This window comes from Scomber japonicus, chromosome 21, assembly GCF_027409825.1.
Source record: "Scomber japonicus isolate fScoJap1 chromosome 21, fScoJap1.pri, whole genome shotgun sequence".
In the NCBI taxonomy this organism is placed as follows: domain Eukaryota; kingdom Metazoa; phylum Chordata; class Actinopteri; order Scombriformes; family Scombridae; genus Scomber; species Scomber japonicus.
In genome coordinates, this window is record NC_070598.1 from 711,446 (window position 1) to 729,865 (window position 18,420).

At 39.6% G+C, this 18,420-nt stretch overlaps 1 protein-coding gene across 1 annotated transcript in view; it reads right to left on the minus strand.

Moving 5' to 3' along the window:
- LOC128382757 (uncharacterized) overlaps positions 1–18,420 on the minus strand; it is a 371,423-nt gene that overhangs the window by 98,006 nt on the left and 254,997 nt on the right. The window contains exons 4-8 of the mRNA XM_053342769.1: positions 7,880–8,053; positions 7,037–7,210; positions 6,754–6,927; positions 6,500–6,676; positions 5,776–5,812 (exon numbers count right to left, since the gene is read on the minus strand). Coding sequence (XP_053198744.1) covers positions 5,776–5,812; positions 6,500–6,676; positions 6,754–6,927; positions 7,037–7,210; positions 7,880–8,053 — 736 coding nt within the window. The remainder of the gene's footprint in view (positions 1–5,775; positions 5,813–6,499; positions 6,677–6,753; positions 6,928–7,036; positions 7,211–7,879; positions 8,054–18,420) is intronic.

An 18,420-nucleotide genomic window follows, 5' to 3' on the forward strand; every position in this document is an offset into this window, starting at 1 on the left:
TTCGGGTTCTTATTCTATTACAATGATGATATTTGATGTAGTGGCTGAATGTGACCAGCAGGTGTCGCCACATGAGTCAGGACTGAAGCCTGAAGGTAAAGTTTGTAGTAGAGGTTAACTCGGGTACCAAATGAGAGACCCGAACCCGAACGGACCCGGAGAATGTGTCCCGATGTCCGAGTAGTTCTGAGATCATTTATACCCGACCCGTAAAAAAGATGAATGATTGTTGTAACTGAACCTCGTCTGAGATCAGTTCAGTTTAGAGCGACACCAATCCTTCCTTCATCATTCGTTCTTTCCATTTTTAATTGGCAATCAAAAATCAAATAATGAAACATTGACTGGTTATTTAGTTTTTTTTGCTTTTTATTATAAAACCAAAAACTAAAAAAATTCTGTTTTTTCATTTTTCAATTTTAGGCTCAGATTAAAAATAGGAAATGGAAAAACGGGCACCAGGACTGAATTTGATTTTAATATTTAATTGGTCATCCATCACTTCTTCTCACGCCGAAATATGAAAAACCAAATACCAGACATTATAATAAAAAACTAAATTAACCAGTCAATGTTTCATTATTTGATTTTTGAGCCAATTAAAAATGGAAAGAAGGAATGAAACAAGGATTGACACCCAGAGCTCTTCAAATCATGAATTTACTCTTCTCAAAAACAAGTAGGTCAACATTTAAGGAAACCCTTTATTTAAATAAATGAAGTTCAGACTATAACTAATAATACACTTTATTGTATTTCATGTCGTTAACATACTTTGATCATCAAAGTCTTTATGGACTAAACATTCATATTTTATCTGACTGACCCGAGTCAGACCCGTACTCGCTCTGTCTCGGGTTTTCTTGGTTTTACACATTTTAGTGAACAGATCCGACCCAGACCCTAGTTGACTACAGAAAGAATGGACCACGGGTCTCGGGTCGGGGCCGGGTCTCGGGTCGGGTCTCGGGTTAACCTCTAGTCTGTAGATGAATCCTGAGACTCAGAGTTTGATGAACACAGAGCCATGAAACTCAATCAGACATGAGATCAGAAACCTGTAGAAATGTGATTGACTCCAGATGTTCTCTCCAGATGTTTGAATGATGATGTCACGAAGGGGCGGGTCCATGATGATGTCACGAAGGGGCGGGTCCATCATGGCATGGTGCCTTTTCTTTTAGTTTGATTCTTCTTGTTATTCTAATCATAGGTTTTCATTCCAGGAGTCACAGTTCAGTATCACCATGATGAATCTGATATATCAAATATTAATCACTTCATATGTAAAGATTGTATTTATACTGTTTTATAGATATATACAAATCATGGTTCTGTTACTCTTTGGTGTAATATTTTAAATGAATCTGTAAAGAAAGATTTTATTGTTAATTTATTTATAGTTGTGTTTATGAGACGACCACAAGCAGAAGTGTTGAGCACCAGCAGCTTCCTGAAGTACTGAACAAGCACAAACGCTCCTCAGAGAGACACACGGAGCCACGGAGCCACGGAGCCAGGCCTGGGTTTCTACTTCCTGTCATTAACTTCCTGTGACACTACGACCAATCACAGCTACACTAATGTGACTTATGATCAGGTGGCAGCTTAACACTAAAGGTCTGATTCACTAAAGCTCTGTGTGTGTGTGTGTGTGTGTGTGTGTGTGTGTGTGTGTGTGTGTGTGTGTGTGTGTTTGTCTGTGTGTGTGTGTGTGTGTGTGTGTGTGTGTGTGTCTGTGTCTGTGTGCGTGTGTGTGTGTGTCTGTGTATCTGTGTGCGCGTGTGTGTGTGTGTTTGTGTGTGTGTGTCTGTGTCTGTGTGCGTGTGTGTGCGTGTGCGTGTGTGTGTGTGTGTGTGTGTGTGTGTGTGTGTGTGTGTGTCTGTGTGTGTGTGTCTGTGTATCTGTGTGCGCGTGTGTGTGTGTGTACTAACGCAGATAACACACTCACTGTTAATAGTTAATAATGAAAATATAATATGAGACGTTTTAACCTCAGTGTGTAAAATACAGATATTAATATATTTACCAAACCTGAAGCTAATGTTGCTACGCTAACTGAGTCTATAATAATAAGTTTGAAGGGCCAATATTAACCGGCTGTTACCATGGAGACGAGGAGACGGAGACACAATGACAGAATAAACTTTTTCCTCCTGTGTTAATATTTTAGGTTTTACTAACGGCATCGACTAATACTCTCCCTTTTTTTGCTGGTGATGTTAGTTTTAGTTCTAACTCAATAGATTAGTTAACCTCTAGAACAGGGGTTTCACACATGAGCCAGAACCGGCCCGCCGAGGGGTGCAATCCGGCCCACTTTCCTTCCTGTGTTCTTTTCCTTCCTTCCATTCTTCCTTCTGTCCTTCCTCCCTACCTTCCTTTTTTCCTTCCTTCCTTCCTCCCTACCTTCCTTCCATCTGTCCTTCCTCCCTACCTCCTGTTTTCATTAAGCAAAACACACAATAACTACACACACAATCACTACACACACACACACACACAATCACTACACACACACACACAATCACTACACACACACACACAATCACTACACACAGTAACTACACACACACAGTAACTACACACACACACACAATAACTACACACACAGTAACTACACACACACACACAATAACTACACAAACAGTAACTACACACACACACACACACAATAACTACACACACAGTAACTACACACACAGTAACTACACACACACACACACACACACACACACAATAACTATACACACACAGTAACTACACACAGTAACTACACACACAGTAACTACACACACATGTCTCACACTGTGCTGCTTTAGTTTGTGTATTTGTGTTCTTAGTGAATCAGACCTTTAATGTCCAGACTTGAGAGTCAATCTAAATAATCTGAGGAGCTTTCCTAAAATGTGTCACTGCTCCTTTAACTGAATAAAGTTAAATGATGTTGTGAGCTTTAAAGTCTTCTGCTTTGGGTCGTCTGTGTGAATGAAAGCGTAGAGATGAGCTGCTCTTCTAAATGTTCTGTATTAAAACAATCAATAAAACATCCTGATGAATTCATTTTACACTCGGCAGTCCACTTACGAGCGATCGTCATAGCGAGCTGACATGTTGAAATCAATCAATCTTTATTTATAAAGCTCCAAATCACAACAGAGTCATGTGAAGGCTCTTTCCACATAGAGCCCTAACCCTCAGAACCAGACTCAGAGTGGGAGAACATCTTTTAACAGGAAGAACCCTCAGAACCAGACTCAGAGTGGGAGAACATCTTTTAACAGGAAGAACCCTCAGAACCAGACTCAGAGTGGGAGAACATCTTTTAACAGGAAGAACCCTCAGAACCAGACTCAGAGTGGGAGAACATCTTTTAACAGGAAGAACCCTCAGAACCAGACTCAGAGTGGGAGAACATCTTTTAACAGGAAGAACCCTCAGAACCAGACTCAGAGTGGGAGAACATCTTTTAACAGGAAGAACCCTCAGAACCAGACTCAGAGTGGGAGAACATCTTTTAACAGGAAGAACCCTCAGAACCAGACTCAGAGTGGGAGAACATCTGCCTCGACCGGTTGGAGTAGAGAGGAGAGAGAGGAAGGAGAGGAGAGAGAGGAAGGAGAGGAGAGAGAAGCACATTGAAGGTCCGGGAGGAGAGAGGAGCCCAGTGCATCATGGGAGTCCCCCGGCAGTCTAAGCCTATAGCAGCATAAGCTAAGAGCTCTAACCATTGACCAATGAGAAGAGATAACTTTAGAGGTGATGGTGTACTGATGAACTTTGCTCAGGCTGGCCATTGACTTCTGCTTCTCGTCTGTATGCTAAGCTAAGCTAAGCTAAGCTAACCACTCTGTACGTCTCACTTTGAAACATTAAGATGCAGAATATTCTCATTAAGATGATTTCCCAACATGTTGAACTGTTCCTTTAAAAATGATCGTTTGGTAAGATTTAGGTTAAATTGAGCCTCAGTGATCAGAAAAGAGGAAAATGCAAAAATCAGAAACATAAAGGAATTCAAAAAGTGTTAAAACAACTTTATTTGTTCATTCATTCTCAACGAGTTCAGTTTGTGAAATGTTTTACATAAAGTTTAAATCCACCGCTGACGAGGTACGAACGCTTACAGACAAATATATTTTCCCTTCATTCCATAAAACAGAATAGTCTCAACACGTGTTTGTAAATGTTTGTCTCTCAAATGAATTTCAATGAAAAATGTGAATTTAAATCAGATTGTGAAACATCTGATGGGAAAGACATTTATGAAACAGTTATTTTAAGTCACAAAATGATTTATTGTATTATATTTAATGTTGTTTTAAGTTTTAACATGAAAACTGAGAATCAGACATTTACAGAAAAACTCAATTAAATGTTTCTGTTTGAAGTTTTTGTATTTCAACACTGCAGAAGATCAAAGGCTTACATCCTTCACTGCATCAGACTGATTTATATCTAACACATGCTGCTGTACGTCTTCAGTTTATCAGTGCAGTGATTAAAATCTACATATGAAGCTTTACTGCAGCTAATGCAACATTTCACAGCTCAAGTTCATTGAAGTTTCTCAATCAAGACTTTTTTTAAACAGTTCAGACTCTGTGCCACTAACACGCGATGCATCATTCAGCCCTCATCTCCTCATCCAAGCTGAATCCATCCAGAAGAGTGTCTTGACTTGGTGAATGTTTCAGTTGCAGCTTTAAAACCAACGTTTACAAAGCAAGACACAGCGAGCAGCAACAAGTCTGGCATTAACTAGATGAAGGTAGAGGACAATGAGATGATGAAAATATAATCTAAAAGAAAAAAGAAAAAAATATATAAATAAAATAAATGTGATAATAAAATAAAATAAAAGGCAACATCACATTAAAGTTAGTCTGTAGAAATTAGTTTTAAGAAGAGATTTAAAACAAGTTGTTGATTCTGTGAGCTTTACTTCCTCAGGCAGGTTGTTCCAAAGCTGAGGGCCTGACCTTTTTGAGGCTCCACCGTCCAGAGTGGAAATCTTAAAAACGCTCCACCGTCACGTTCCCGTCTGAAGCTGTAACCTAGGCAACAGACGTTCCTTCTGCTGATGCCTGTCTGCTGCAGCGGGCCGACGATGACAGAGGCGAGAAGTGTTTTGGCTTTCCATTTGGCGCTACTAGAGAGAGAAGTAGAGGGAAGGTTCTACACAGGCACGATGTCTTTGTGGTGTTGTGTGCATACAACATCAAATTCCACAAACTTTAGCGCCACCGTATGCAGATTTCCCCCCAAAAACGCTAACGTCTAAACGTGGAATAAAAAGTGAGAACGCAACGCCACTTTTGCGTCTTCTGTTCAGATCGTTTCCGTGTAAACATCGCCTAAGACTGCAGACCGGCTCATGTGGAGTTAACATGTCTGATACGTAGCTTGGAGCCAGACAGACGTGCTTTAAAAGTGATCAGTAAAATCTTATGAACATGGAGCCAATGAAGAGAAGCGAGGATTGGGGTGGTGTGATGTCGTCTGTTTAAACCAGCAAGAAGCTGAGCGTAGTTGGAGGTGAAAGAGACATTTTTGTGATGAACCAGAAAGGAGAGAGTTACAGTAATGAAAGGTCAGAGTGGCTGAGCATCGGCTTGAGTTTGGAGATTGTTCTTAGTTGTAGATAACAGGACTGGACAACTGCTTTGATGTGGGGAATGAAATGTAACTCTGAATCAAACAAACTCCAAGAAAGTCAGAAGTCATGATTGATAAAAGCACAGAACGTGTTTAGTCCATCTGCAGCTGTCTCACCACCATCTGCCCTCTGTTCCCATCCAATGGCAGCAATCTGACAGACAAGATGGCACACATCAGAAATGTACTCAGACATTAGGCAATGATACTACTATCAATACTTTCTAAATCAGTTCTTTAAGTTCAATCAAATAATGACCAATCCTGAGAAACAAGTGTTGAAGGGAGCAAACAGTCCACCACTATACAGCCATTATCTAAGCATGATAAGCTGGATCTGTAATAACTGTTATCATGTTGCCAATACTCACATTGTTGTGGGTTTTCCATCTTTTTACCAGGTTTATGTCACCCTGTAGGAGGGAACACAACAGTCACTTAGTCCACTTATACATGTGATCACTACACTGCTCGCAGTAATTACTTGATTTAATATAATAGTTACAATCTTCATTAAGTCAAACCAGATTTCTGACATTTCTCTGTATTTTCTCTTCGAATGCGGACCGTAAATCCTCAGCATGTTAACCAACTCCTTTTTTTCTTTGCACTGCTATTATGTGGAAAGTTACCTACTTGTTCCACATCAGATTAAATATTATTATTTACTAACTTCATTACTAAAACAACCAGAGTTTGTTTGGCTCCTCTGTAAACAGATACACCAGCTGCTCATCTGTCAGATTTCTTGACCAGAGGCTTTTGTAATGTTTCAACTGTTGCCAAATCAACCAAGACTGAAATCCTGAAGTTGAGAACTTAAACTGTGTTGAGTTCTGACCTCAGAGTTTTCAATCTGCAGTATGGACTCTTCAGTTCAGAAAACAGCAGCCTCACTTCAGAGTCCTGCAGTCTGTAGTTGAATCTCAGATCGAGCTCTATCAGATGCAATGGGTTGGACTTCAAAGCTGAGGCCAAATAGGCACATCCCTCATCTGTGACCAGGCAGTGAGTCAATCTACAGAAAGATGAAGATTGATATAGTTACTGTTCCTCAACTTGCATGTCTCATACAGGGCAAAATAGAAAATGTACCTCAGATTCTCCAGTTTACAGTTTGGACTCTCCAGTCCAAGAGACAGCAGTTTCACTCCTGAATCCTGCAGCTTGTTGTTACTCAGATCTAGCTCTCTCAGATGGGAGGGGTTGCGCTTCAGAGCTGGGACCAGAGAGGCACAGCTCATCTCTGTCAGTTCACAGCAATCAAGTCTGTAATTATATAATAAAAATCAAATCAGGCACACTGTACTTAAAACCTTCACACAATCTTCCAGCTGCTCACTGTTCATGATATTGAGCCTGTAGTATGTGAGCTAACCTCAAAGTCTCCAGTCTGCAGTGTGGACTCTCTAGTCCAGTAGAAAGCAGATTCACTCCTGAATCCTGCAGCTTGTTTTCACCCAGATCCAGCTCTCTCAGATGGGAGGAGTTGGACTTCAGGGCTGAGGCCAGAGAAGCACAGCTGAACTCTGACAAACTGCAGTACCTCAGTCTGAATAAAAATGACAGCACTGAATGATAAAATAATTCATTCCAGAATAAAAAATCTTCTTGTACATAAAAGGACCTTTTTTCCCTTTTGCAGTTTTGGTGAGCACCAGTGAAGTTAAAAACCAGCTAATGCTCAGTGCAATGTGGAAGAGACGTTGAATATATTCTTTGTTAGTGACAGTTTTAATAGTATTTGACCAAATTTGAGATTTTTGTCTGAGATGTTTCCTTCACCCCAGTATAATGGAAATGGATAGAGTTTGGTTTGCGGCACTCATAGCTTTAAAACAATAGAAACAGTGTCCAATACAATAGAGTTAAAGGGATAACCCATATAACATAATGTACTGTTCTTGTGAGGAACATTCTCTCATGAGGGAACTGTCTCTGTAAAAATTGTCTCCAGTGAGGGTTATTGAAATTCCATTTGCCTCCATTGTTGAGACAAAAATCTGACAGATGGACAAATAAAAACAAAACTTGCACCATTTTATACCAGGTAACATCAATGTAGAATGTAGTACCTCTGCTAACATTAGCATCACACATCCAACAACAACATTATTATTATTATTATTTATTTATTTGCTCTGAAGGGTTGTAGGCTCTATAGTATTGTGTTAGTTTGCATTTTAGTCTGCACAGAATTTTATAGACAACACTGTCTAACCTCAGAGTCTCCAGGATACAGTGTGGACTATGTAATCCAACAGACAGCAGTTTCACCCCTGAATCCTTCAGATTGTTTTTCCATAGGTCCAACTCTTTCAGATGGGAGGGCTTTAACCTCAGAGATGAGGCCAAAGATGCACAGCTGTCCTCTGTCAAACTGCAGCAGGCAAGTCTGTAATCACAACACATACACTGTTAAAGGAGTACTCATACCCAATGCTTTTTTACTTTCTTATCAATGATGATACAGTAAGTGTATTTTTTTAAAGATTACTTTTTTGGCATCTTCTTACCTTTATTGGATAGTGGGCAGTGAAGTTAGTTATATAGTTGCAGTAACCATTCAGCTAACCAGTGCATACAGTGTAGAGATAACTGATAACCAACGTGTGGCCCAATCTAGTCATGCTACTCTTAGTCCTTTAATCCTTTAACTATCAGGCTGCTAAATGCCGACAGTAGTCATTTGAAGAAAATGCCAATTTTTTAAGACTTGTCTTAACATTGCATCAGCTAGCATTTACAGAGCAACCTGAGGAAATGTGTTACTGAATTAATTTACACTTAAGTGAATTATATATTTTTTGTTTGCTTTTTGCCTGGACTCTGCATACTGGGCGACCCAATGGTGCTAGATGTGTTTACTGCTTGTTTTCCTGACATGGTACTGCTTGCCTTTGAGGTTTGTTGACAGTGTGGACTGGGTAAGCTGTAGAACTGAATTGCCCTTCTGGGATAAATTAAGTCATCTAAGTCTGAGTCTGTTATAACTGCAACTTAAGTTTAACATAGTTAAAAAACCGACAAAAACACTGCAGCAAGTGACACTGCATATGTACAAAAAGAAAAAATAAGCATTTTTTCTGTATAATATGTACAGTATCTGTAACTTTACAATATGGTTCACACAATTGTATGGCTTTACTCGGGGTGCACAAAAAGAGAAACTAATGTTTAAGTAATTAGTTATAAATGAGAAACTACTATTATTTTCTTAACGAGTTAATCAGGAATAGTCTCATGCAGTTGTCAGTATGAACAATTTGAATATATATATATGGACAAATCATGTTGTAATGATTCATTAATAATTAATTACCTATCTTCTGGTGTGTTCTCTAGTAAGTCATGATTTTGTACTATACAGCTATTGATTCTATGTCAATTATTAGGTTGTTACTGATTCATTCTTCACTTGTTCTGTGGTAACCACATGCAGTTTTGTGAACCACACCAAATGTTACCAAGTTAAAGTTATGTTCTTACCTCAGAATCTTAACTCCACAGTTTGGACTCTCCAGACCAGCAGACAACAGCGTCACACCTGAATCCTGTAGCACATTGTAGCTCAGGTCCAGCTCTCTCAGACGGGAGGAGTTGCACTTCACAGCCGAGGACAGAGAAGCACAGCTGATCTCTGATAAACTGCAGAACTTTAATCTAAACAGAGAACCAAACAATTAGGCAGTGTCATTATCTGTAAGTTTCAATCAAAATAATTTCAATTTTTGTAGATTGATGACTTTATGACATGACTTGTGAAACGAAGATACATAACCTTCTGGTGAATAATATAGCCAATTCATGCTGATGTGTATGGAATGCACTATATAGCACCTCTAGTCTCAAAGTTCACACACTCTCACACACAGATGGTGGCAAGCTACAATACAAGGTGCTGGTGCAGCCATTGGGAGCAATTTGGGGTTCAGTATCATGCCCAAGGACATTTCGACAAAAAAGCTGGAGTCGAACTGCAGATCATCCAATTTGTGGATGACCCACTCTGCCTACTGAACCACAGTTTTATTTATTTACACATTAAGAATGATTCAGTTAGAAATTTGATTTTCCAAATGATTCAATTAGGATTTGGGGAGTCTAACCGTAGAGTCTTCAGTCCACATTGTGGAATCTTTAGAAAATCATGGAGTATCTTCACTCCAGAATCCTCCAGAAAGTTTTTACTCAGGTCCAGCTCTCTCAGATAGAAGGGGTTGGATGTCAGAGCCACAGCCAAAGAAGAACAGGCTTTATCTGTCACCTGACAGTCTGTCAGCCTGCAGAGAAAAGATAATTTTATCAAAGCACAGCTGATGTCCATGTAGAGTTTTAAAAGACAGAGAATGAGATTCTAAACCTCAGGGCCTTCAGTCCACAATGCTGACTCTTCATTCCAACTGACAGTAGCTCCACTCCTGAATCCTTCAGATGAGTGTTATAGCTCAGGTCCAGTTCTCTCAGATGTGAAGGGTTGGACTGCAGAGATGAACTCGGGACTTCACATTGACTCTTTGTGAGTCCACACCCAGAAAGTCTGTAAAATTTTCATTATCACAGCAGAACAGGAATGAAAAGTACAGTGACAATCCCATTCACAATACACTGTGGCCATACTAATGCACCGCCAGTTATTTACCAATAATGAATTATAATAATCACATCTGGACTTACTTAGCCTTTCTGCAGTTCCTCACAGCTGGGATCAGTCTCCGTCGTCCCTCCTCTGATGTGTTGTACTTCTTCAGGTCCAACTCATCCAGAACCTCCTCTGACATCTGCAGCATGTAGGCCAGAGCTGAGCAGTGGATCTCAGAGAGTTCCTTCTCTGATCTGTTCTCTGACTTCAGGAACTCTTGGATCTCCCGATGTACTGAACGGTCGTTCATCTCCATCAGACAGTGGAAGATGTTGATGCTTCTGTCAGGAGAAATATCCTCAGTGTTCATCTTCTTCAGGTTGTTGATGACTCTCTGGATGGTTTCTGGACTGTTGTCTGTCTGACCCAGCAGGCCTCCTAAGAGTCTCTGGTTGGACTCCAGAGAGAGGCCATGAAGGAAGCGGACAAACAGGTCCAGGTGGCCATTTTCACTCCTGAGAGATTTCTCCATGGCTCCCCTCAGGAAGTCATCCAGGGTTGAGTCATGGTCATTGTTATCTGTCAGGAAACAGTCATGGTATTCATATGCCCACTCTTTTCCCAGGAAACCCTCCAGTACCTCTGTCTTCCTGCTGGTGTAACAGTGGTACATGTAGACTGCAGCCAGAAACTCCTGAATGCTCAGATGAACAAAGCTGTAGACTGGTTTCTGGAAGATCACACTCTCTCTTTTGAAGATCTGTGTACAAACTCCTGATAACACCGAGGCCTCTGTGACATCAAGACCACACTGCTCCAGGTCTTCTTGGTAGAACAGGATGTTTCCTTTCACCAGTTGTTCAAACGCCAGCCTCCCCAGCTTCAGAAGAAGTTTCCTGTCAGCCTCCATCAGCTCCTGTGGACTCGTCTCATGTCCCTCATCATACTTGTTCTTCTTCCTCTTTGTCTGAACCAGCAGGAAGTGTGAGTACATGTCAGTCAGGGTCTTGGGCAGCTTTCCTCTCTGGTCTGGAGTCAACATGTGGTCCAGAACTGTAGCAATGATCCAGCAGAAGACTGGGATGTGACACATGATGTGGAGGCTCCTGGATGTCTTGATGTGTGAGATGATTGTGCTGGACTGCTCTTCATCACTGAATCTCCTCCTGAAGTACTCCTCCTTCTGGGCGTCAGTGAAGCCTCGTACTTCTGTTACCCTGTCCACACATGAAGGAGGGATCTGATTGGCTGCTGCAGGTCGGGAAGTTATCCAGATGAGAGCCGAGGGAAGCAGATTCCCCTTGATGAGGTTTGTCAACAGCACGCTGACTGATGACTTCTGTGTGACATCAGACACGACCTCACTGTTGTTGAAATCCAGTGAAAGTCTGCTTTCATCCAGGCCGTCAAAGATGAACAAAACTTTACAGCCAGCGAGCTTCTCTGCTGTGAGCTTCTGTAATGTTGGATAGAAAACATGGATCAGCATGAGCAGACTGTACTGCTCATCTTTGATCAAGTTCAGCGACCTGAACGAGAACAGAATCAGTAGACTGATATCTTGGTTGTTGGATCGCTGTGCCCAGTCCAGAGTGAACTTCAGCACTTTTAAGGTTTTTCCGATGCCAGCGACGCCGTTCATCAGAACCACTCTGATGTGTTTCTGTTGGTCAGGTAAGACTTTAAAGATGTCCTGACACTTGATTGGAGCGTCATGGAGGGTCTTCATCACAGAAGCTGTTTCAAGCTGCATCACCTCATGTTGAGTATTAACCTCTTCACTCAGTCCCACTGTGATGTAGACCTTCGTATAGATGCTGAGGGGAGTTTCACTTCTTGCTTCATCAGTTCCTTGAGTCAGATTTTGACTAATCCCCCCCAGACTGATCTTATGTTCCTCCAACAGACCAACGCTGACTGAGGGAGATCAGAGACTCATGTTAAAAAATATGCAATTGTATCCTAGTTTTCAAAATTACCATTAAAACAAAAGAGTCTTACTTTGTACAGTGCTGGTCTGACTGTCTGTCTGCAGTCCAGGTCTGGTTCTGGATCTTTTTCCACACTGGGGACAGGAGGAGTCTCCTGATGAAGCAGACTGGTCCCAGTATGAGGTGATGCACTGTCTGCAGAACCAGTGTCCACAGCTGGTAGAGACCGGATCATTCAGGACGTCCTGACACAAAGAACAGCAGGACAGCTGCTCCTCCACAGAAACAGCCCTCCTCTCCCTCTCTCTGTGGACATGAAAATAATTGATGAGGCCTGCTGTCATTAGAAAACACCAGGTAACTTTTCAATGAAATGAAAAAACAATAGTTTCAGACCTTCAGATTTTATCAATAATCTTTCACATATTGTAATCTTACTTCAAAAGTAAGATACATTCTCTATTACTTCCTCTGAAACAGGACTCATGGTTTTTGAGGGCAGAGAGTACTATCTAACAGTCTCATTGTCCTAGTCCTTGTTAAAAACAGAGTAGATGGTGATTTCTAAACTGGAACAGCTCCTTTATTTTATGTGGACACATCAGATGTCTGCATTGTCAGTGAAGTCTTGGCTCGCTTAAACTAAAAGGTTCTTTGGTGCCTAACATTGGTTTGTTTAAGGGAACAATAAATAAGTGCACCATCACCATAGCAACCTGGGTGCTGTGCAGTGAAACTATGTTTACACTACTGTTTAGAGTCTTAAAGGTTTACTACAGGCAAATACTGCTTTCTATGTCATTTTATATGGTATTAAAGAACACACAAATACTAATATACTTTACACACTTCACAAGCCTGTTGGGCCTTCACTTTAATGTGGAGCTGAATTAAGAGCACATGTCCTATTGTGTCCCTTTAAGGCCTAGATGAAAAGACACAAGCATGCCCCTTTATTCCCTTGGACTAGGGTCAAATCACCCTAGAACCCAAAATCCCATAATACCTCGGTCCTTGTCCATGATTGTCTGACGTCACAGAAATCTTTAAAATGGAAATGCGCAAGCACCTGAGACGCACCTTTCACCGGATCCGAGAGAGCCACAACCAAACGCCAATCTAAAAAGGTATACCTGCAGAAGAGACGACACCGAGCCCTCCACCGGTACTTCAACTGCTGTTTCTTCTGCCCTTGAGGGCTGAATTCAGCGGCCATTAGCCCTGAATGATCGGGACACTTGAGGACAGCGTCAGACTTTTCCCTACCAGACCTTGAACGCCACACCGCTCACACCAAGCCCATCGTACAGTAAGAGGTTTTCTTCTGGGCAGAGTTATTAGTGTGTGTATAATACTAGCGCCCGTGCTTGGACTCCAGGGAGTCTTAGTTTACAGTTGTTGCCATAGTGATATGCTGAACTGTTTCTGTTAACCTTGTGTTAATGTGTCTGTAGAGGACCAGATAAAGCAGCCATAGACCTGCTGTGGACAGACCAGCGGCGGCTCTACGACAAACTCAGTCGAGGGGCTCGATTTTTTAAATTTTCTAGGGGGCGCTATTGAGCCATTTTTTCTCGCCCATTTTCGTGATCCTTAAAATAGCAAATTTTTCGCCGGGTCGGACATGATTGCAAATTTTGGTGACTTTTCGGGCACGTTTAGGCTGTCAAAAAGGCGTTCGTTTAGGCAGAACGATAATAATAATAATCTTTACAGATACAATAGGGCCTTCACACTGTATAGTGCTTGGGCCCTAATAAGTATTAATTTCTTATAAATAAACAATGATTCATGCTAATTATTAATTATTATTAATAACCAAACGCATTCCCTTCTACTCAACATATTATGGTTCCCCTTCTGGTGAGGTCTGCCACACACACACACACACACACACACACACACACACACACTCACACACTCACACACTCACACACTCACACACTCACACTCACAGTCACAGTATGACTTAGTTTTCTAGAAGTGTTTATAGTTCAGCTCTCGGCAGGACTGAGACCTCAGCTGATGTTTTACGTTTATTCCAACAAAGACAATTAAAGGAAACCTCAACTTCATCTCATAACACTTAAGGTCATTTAAAGTCTTACTCTAATAATCCTGCTTGAATTATTCTCATTGGTTAGTCAACATTTTAGATCCTTCATCCCTTTCACACCTTTCCAACTATTCACAGTGCTGTTTTTAAGAAGTAATTTCAGGTTTTCTGCACAGTTTGTTACCACTGTTGTCCTTCCATCTACCCTACTATGTTTTCTTCTTGAATGCCATCATGTCATAGTCTGTAATATTAACAGTTAACTCAAGATAGAACAGTATATTCCCTTTGGCCTCATCTTCCACTAAGTCATTTTACACTATAATCAGTCGTCTTACTTGATGACTGGAGGTCCTGGTTCTTGGTTGAAGTTTAAAGGAATCTCTTTGGACAGGTCGCTCCTCATCGACAGACAGCTGGGTACTGGAGAATCTGATCTCTGGCTTTGGTTGTAGTCTCTGCAAATATATATGTTTTATATATATATATATATATATATATATATATATATATATATATATATATTTTAATCCAAACTCCGGATATCCAAGTGGTGTGTTTGGATACAGTGTGTGATACAAACATGCGGTTTGTGGTCAGTTATCAATTCATGTTTCTTTAATATTGTTGGATGTATTGTTTTAAGTCACTAGTATGCTGTATTAATGGAATTCAAATACAGGATTGCTAAATTAAGTGTTTGGCATTAATTCTGTTTAAGCTTCCATACATTCTCAAATAAAAGCAAATAATCAATATTATGTTAACTAAGAACTAATAAAGGCCAGTTAAAATGACCTGTATTATAATACATCTCACAATAATTTTGTTTTATTCCAACAAAGACAATTAAAAGAAACCTCATCTTCATCTCAGCAGGCTGAAGTCCTTACTCTAATACTCCTGTGTGAACTTCTTTCATTGCTTAATCTATATTTTGCATTCTTCATCCTTTTCACACTTTCCAAACTATTCATACTGTTTTAATTGTATTGTAATTTTCAACTCTCATCTACTAATTCATACTCAAAATCTTCCATATCCTTCAGGAGTTTTACACAACGTTGAATCCTGCTCATACTACAGCATAATCAGTCATCTTACTTGATGACTGGAGGTCCAGGTTCTTGGTTGAAGTTTAAAGGAATCTCTTTGGACAGGTCACTCCTCATAGACAGACAGCTGGGTACTGGAGAATCTGCTCTCTGGTTGTAGTCTCTGCAAATATGTTTTAAACACATTATTGCTGTGACTTATTGCTGAAATATAATCAAATGTAAAACCGGTGACAAGGTGACGATGAGTCTGGTGTCACAGAGTAAATGATGGTTGGCTGGATCCACTGCAACCGAAACACTGCTAACGACTAGATGTAACACTGACTTCTGCTCTAGTGTGATGCATTCATACTGGAGTTATACTGATTATGGAGTTATCTGTTGCTAGGATCAATTAGCTCAAACAGGAGGTTGCTGGGCGACAGGGAGTGAGCTCCTACTTCTACAACCCTTTAAAAGTCTGTTAATGTCAGATATAGTTTAATATCTGTAAATCATTTACATTTACCTAACTTAGGGCTGGAGGGAGGGAAGGTTGGATAGGCTCTCTCTCTCCCTCTCCCTCTCCCTCTCTCTCTCTCTCTCTCTCTCTCTCTCTCTCTCTCTCTCTCTCTCTCTCTCTCTCTCTCTCTCTCTCTCTCTCTCTCTCTCTCTCTCTCTCTCTCTCTCTCTCTCTCTCTCTCTCTCTCTCTCTCTCTCTCTCTCTCTCTCTCTCTCTCTCTCTCTCTCTCTCACGCACACACAGTACAGGATGGAATATAAAGTGTGAGACATTAGATGTTAAGATAGTTGTTAACCTCCTGAGGTTAGACTGAGAGCAGTCTGAGCTGTTGCAGGTTTTCAGGGTCTTTTATGATACTCTTACTTTGAGTCTGAAGGTTGAGGTTCATCATGTTGGAAACTGTCAGTCATCATAGAATGTGCAGACTTTGCTCTGTCCTCCTCTTCCTCCACACAGTCACTCATCTTCAGTCAGCCTGAGAGGTAAACCAGAAACAGAGTCGAAGCTCTTAACACAAGATTCAAGAGCAGTTATGGAAATAACTATTCAAATACTGCAAACAACAAGAAGCCTAATATTCTGAAGCACTTTGGTATTTCAGCTCCTTGTTCTCTCTAACTTTGACCTGCATGTGTTCTCGGCCCAAAAACATTTATACTTTGTCACATGGATAACTGCAACCAGATGTAACCTTTAATGGGCTGTTTGTGCTGTAACATCATTAACACAACATCTTTTATGACTCAGACTTTGAGATGATAGTTGCAGGCGATGCACAATTCATGTTGCTATAAGAGATAAGATGTCTTTATTATCACTGTACTTAAAGTACAATGAAATTGTAAGTGCCCATCACAGTGGTATTTTGACATATTACTACATACATGCATACATACACACACACATACATACATACATACATACATACATTTGGCAACACACACAATCAATCACAACCCTTTATACAACAAAACAAAAACAAAGTAGGTAAAATTAAGACAAGATAAAGTGCTGTAAGTGAGAAGAGTCTGAATATTGCACTGGTATATAATGAGGTATAAAGAGGTTGAACAGTCACAGCAGCTATAACAAGCTTTTAAAATACAACACATTGCTAAAGATGAAACCAGTGGTTTCCAATCTTTTAGTCTTTTGACGTCTTACAAAGAGTAGTGTGTAGTTGGCACACATTTCAGATGTCTATGAGTTGTTAACAACTCCACCAAATACTGATTTTACCCTCTAAACTTCTCACATGCTTTCATTTCAATAAATGCTAACTGTATATAAAGTAGTGTAAACTAGCTAACTGTATATAAAGTAGTATAAACTAGCTAACTGTATATAAAGTAGTGTAAACTAGCTAACTGTATATAAAGTAGTATAAACTAGCTAACTGTATATAAAGTAGTATAAACTAGCTAACTGTATATAAAGTAGTATAAACTAGCTAACTGTATATAAAGTAGTGTAAACTAGCTAACTGTATATAAAGTAGTATAAACTAGCTAACTGTATATAAAGTATATAAACTAGCTAACTGTATATAAAGTAGTATAAACTAGCTAACTGTATATAAAGTAGTATAAACTAGCTAACTGTATATAAAGTAGTGTAAACTAGCTAACTGTATATAAAGTAGTATAAACTAGCTAACTGTATATAAAGTATATAAACTAGCTAACTGTATATAAAGTAGTGTAAACTAGCTAACTGTATATAAAGTAGTAAACTAGCTAACTGTATATAAAGTAGTGTAAACTAGCTAACTGTATATAAAGTAGTGTAAACTAGCTAACTGTATATAAAGTAGTAAACTAGCTAACTGGCTAACTGTATATAAAGTAGTGTAAACTAGCTAACTGTATATAAAGTAGTGTAAACTAGCTAACTGTATATAAAGTAGTGTAAACTAGCTAACTGGCTACCTGTATATAAAGTAGTGTAAACTAGCTAACTGTATATAAAGTAGTATACACTAGCTAACTGTATATAAAGTAGTGTAAACTAGCTAACTGGCTAACTGTATATAAAGTAGTGTAAACTAGCTAACTGTATATAAAGTAGTAAACTAGCTAACTGGCTAACTGTATATAAAGTAGTGTAAACTAGCTAACTGTATATAAAGTAGTGTAAACTAGCTAACTGTATATAAAGTAGTGTAAACTAGCTAACTGGCTAACTGTATATAAAGTAGTGTAAACTAGCTAACTGTATATAAAGTAGTATAAACTAGCTAACTGTATATAAAGTAGTGTAAACTAGCTAACTGGCTAACTGTATATAAAGTAGTGTAAACTAGCTAATTGTATAAAGTGGTGTAAACTAGCTAACTGTATATAAAGTAGTGTAAACTAGCTAACTGGCTAACTGTATATAAAGTAGTGTAAACTAGCTAACTGTATATAAAGTAGTATAAACTAGCTAACTGTATATAAAGTAGTGTAAACTAGCTAACTGGCTAACTGTATATAAAGTAGTGTAAACTAGCTAACTGTATATAAAGTAGTATAAACTAGCTAACTGTATATAAAGTAGTATAAACTAGCTAACTGTATATAAAGTAGTGTAAACTAGCTAACTGTATATAAAGTAGTGTAAACTAGCTAACTGTATATAAAGTAGTGTAAACT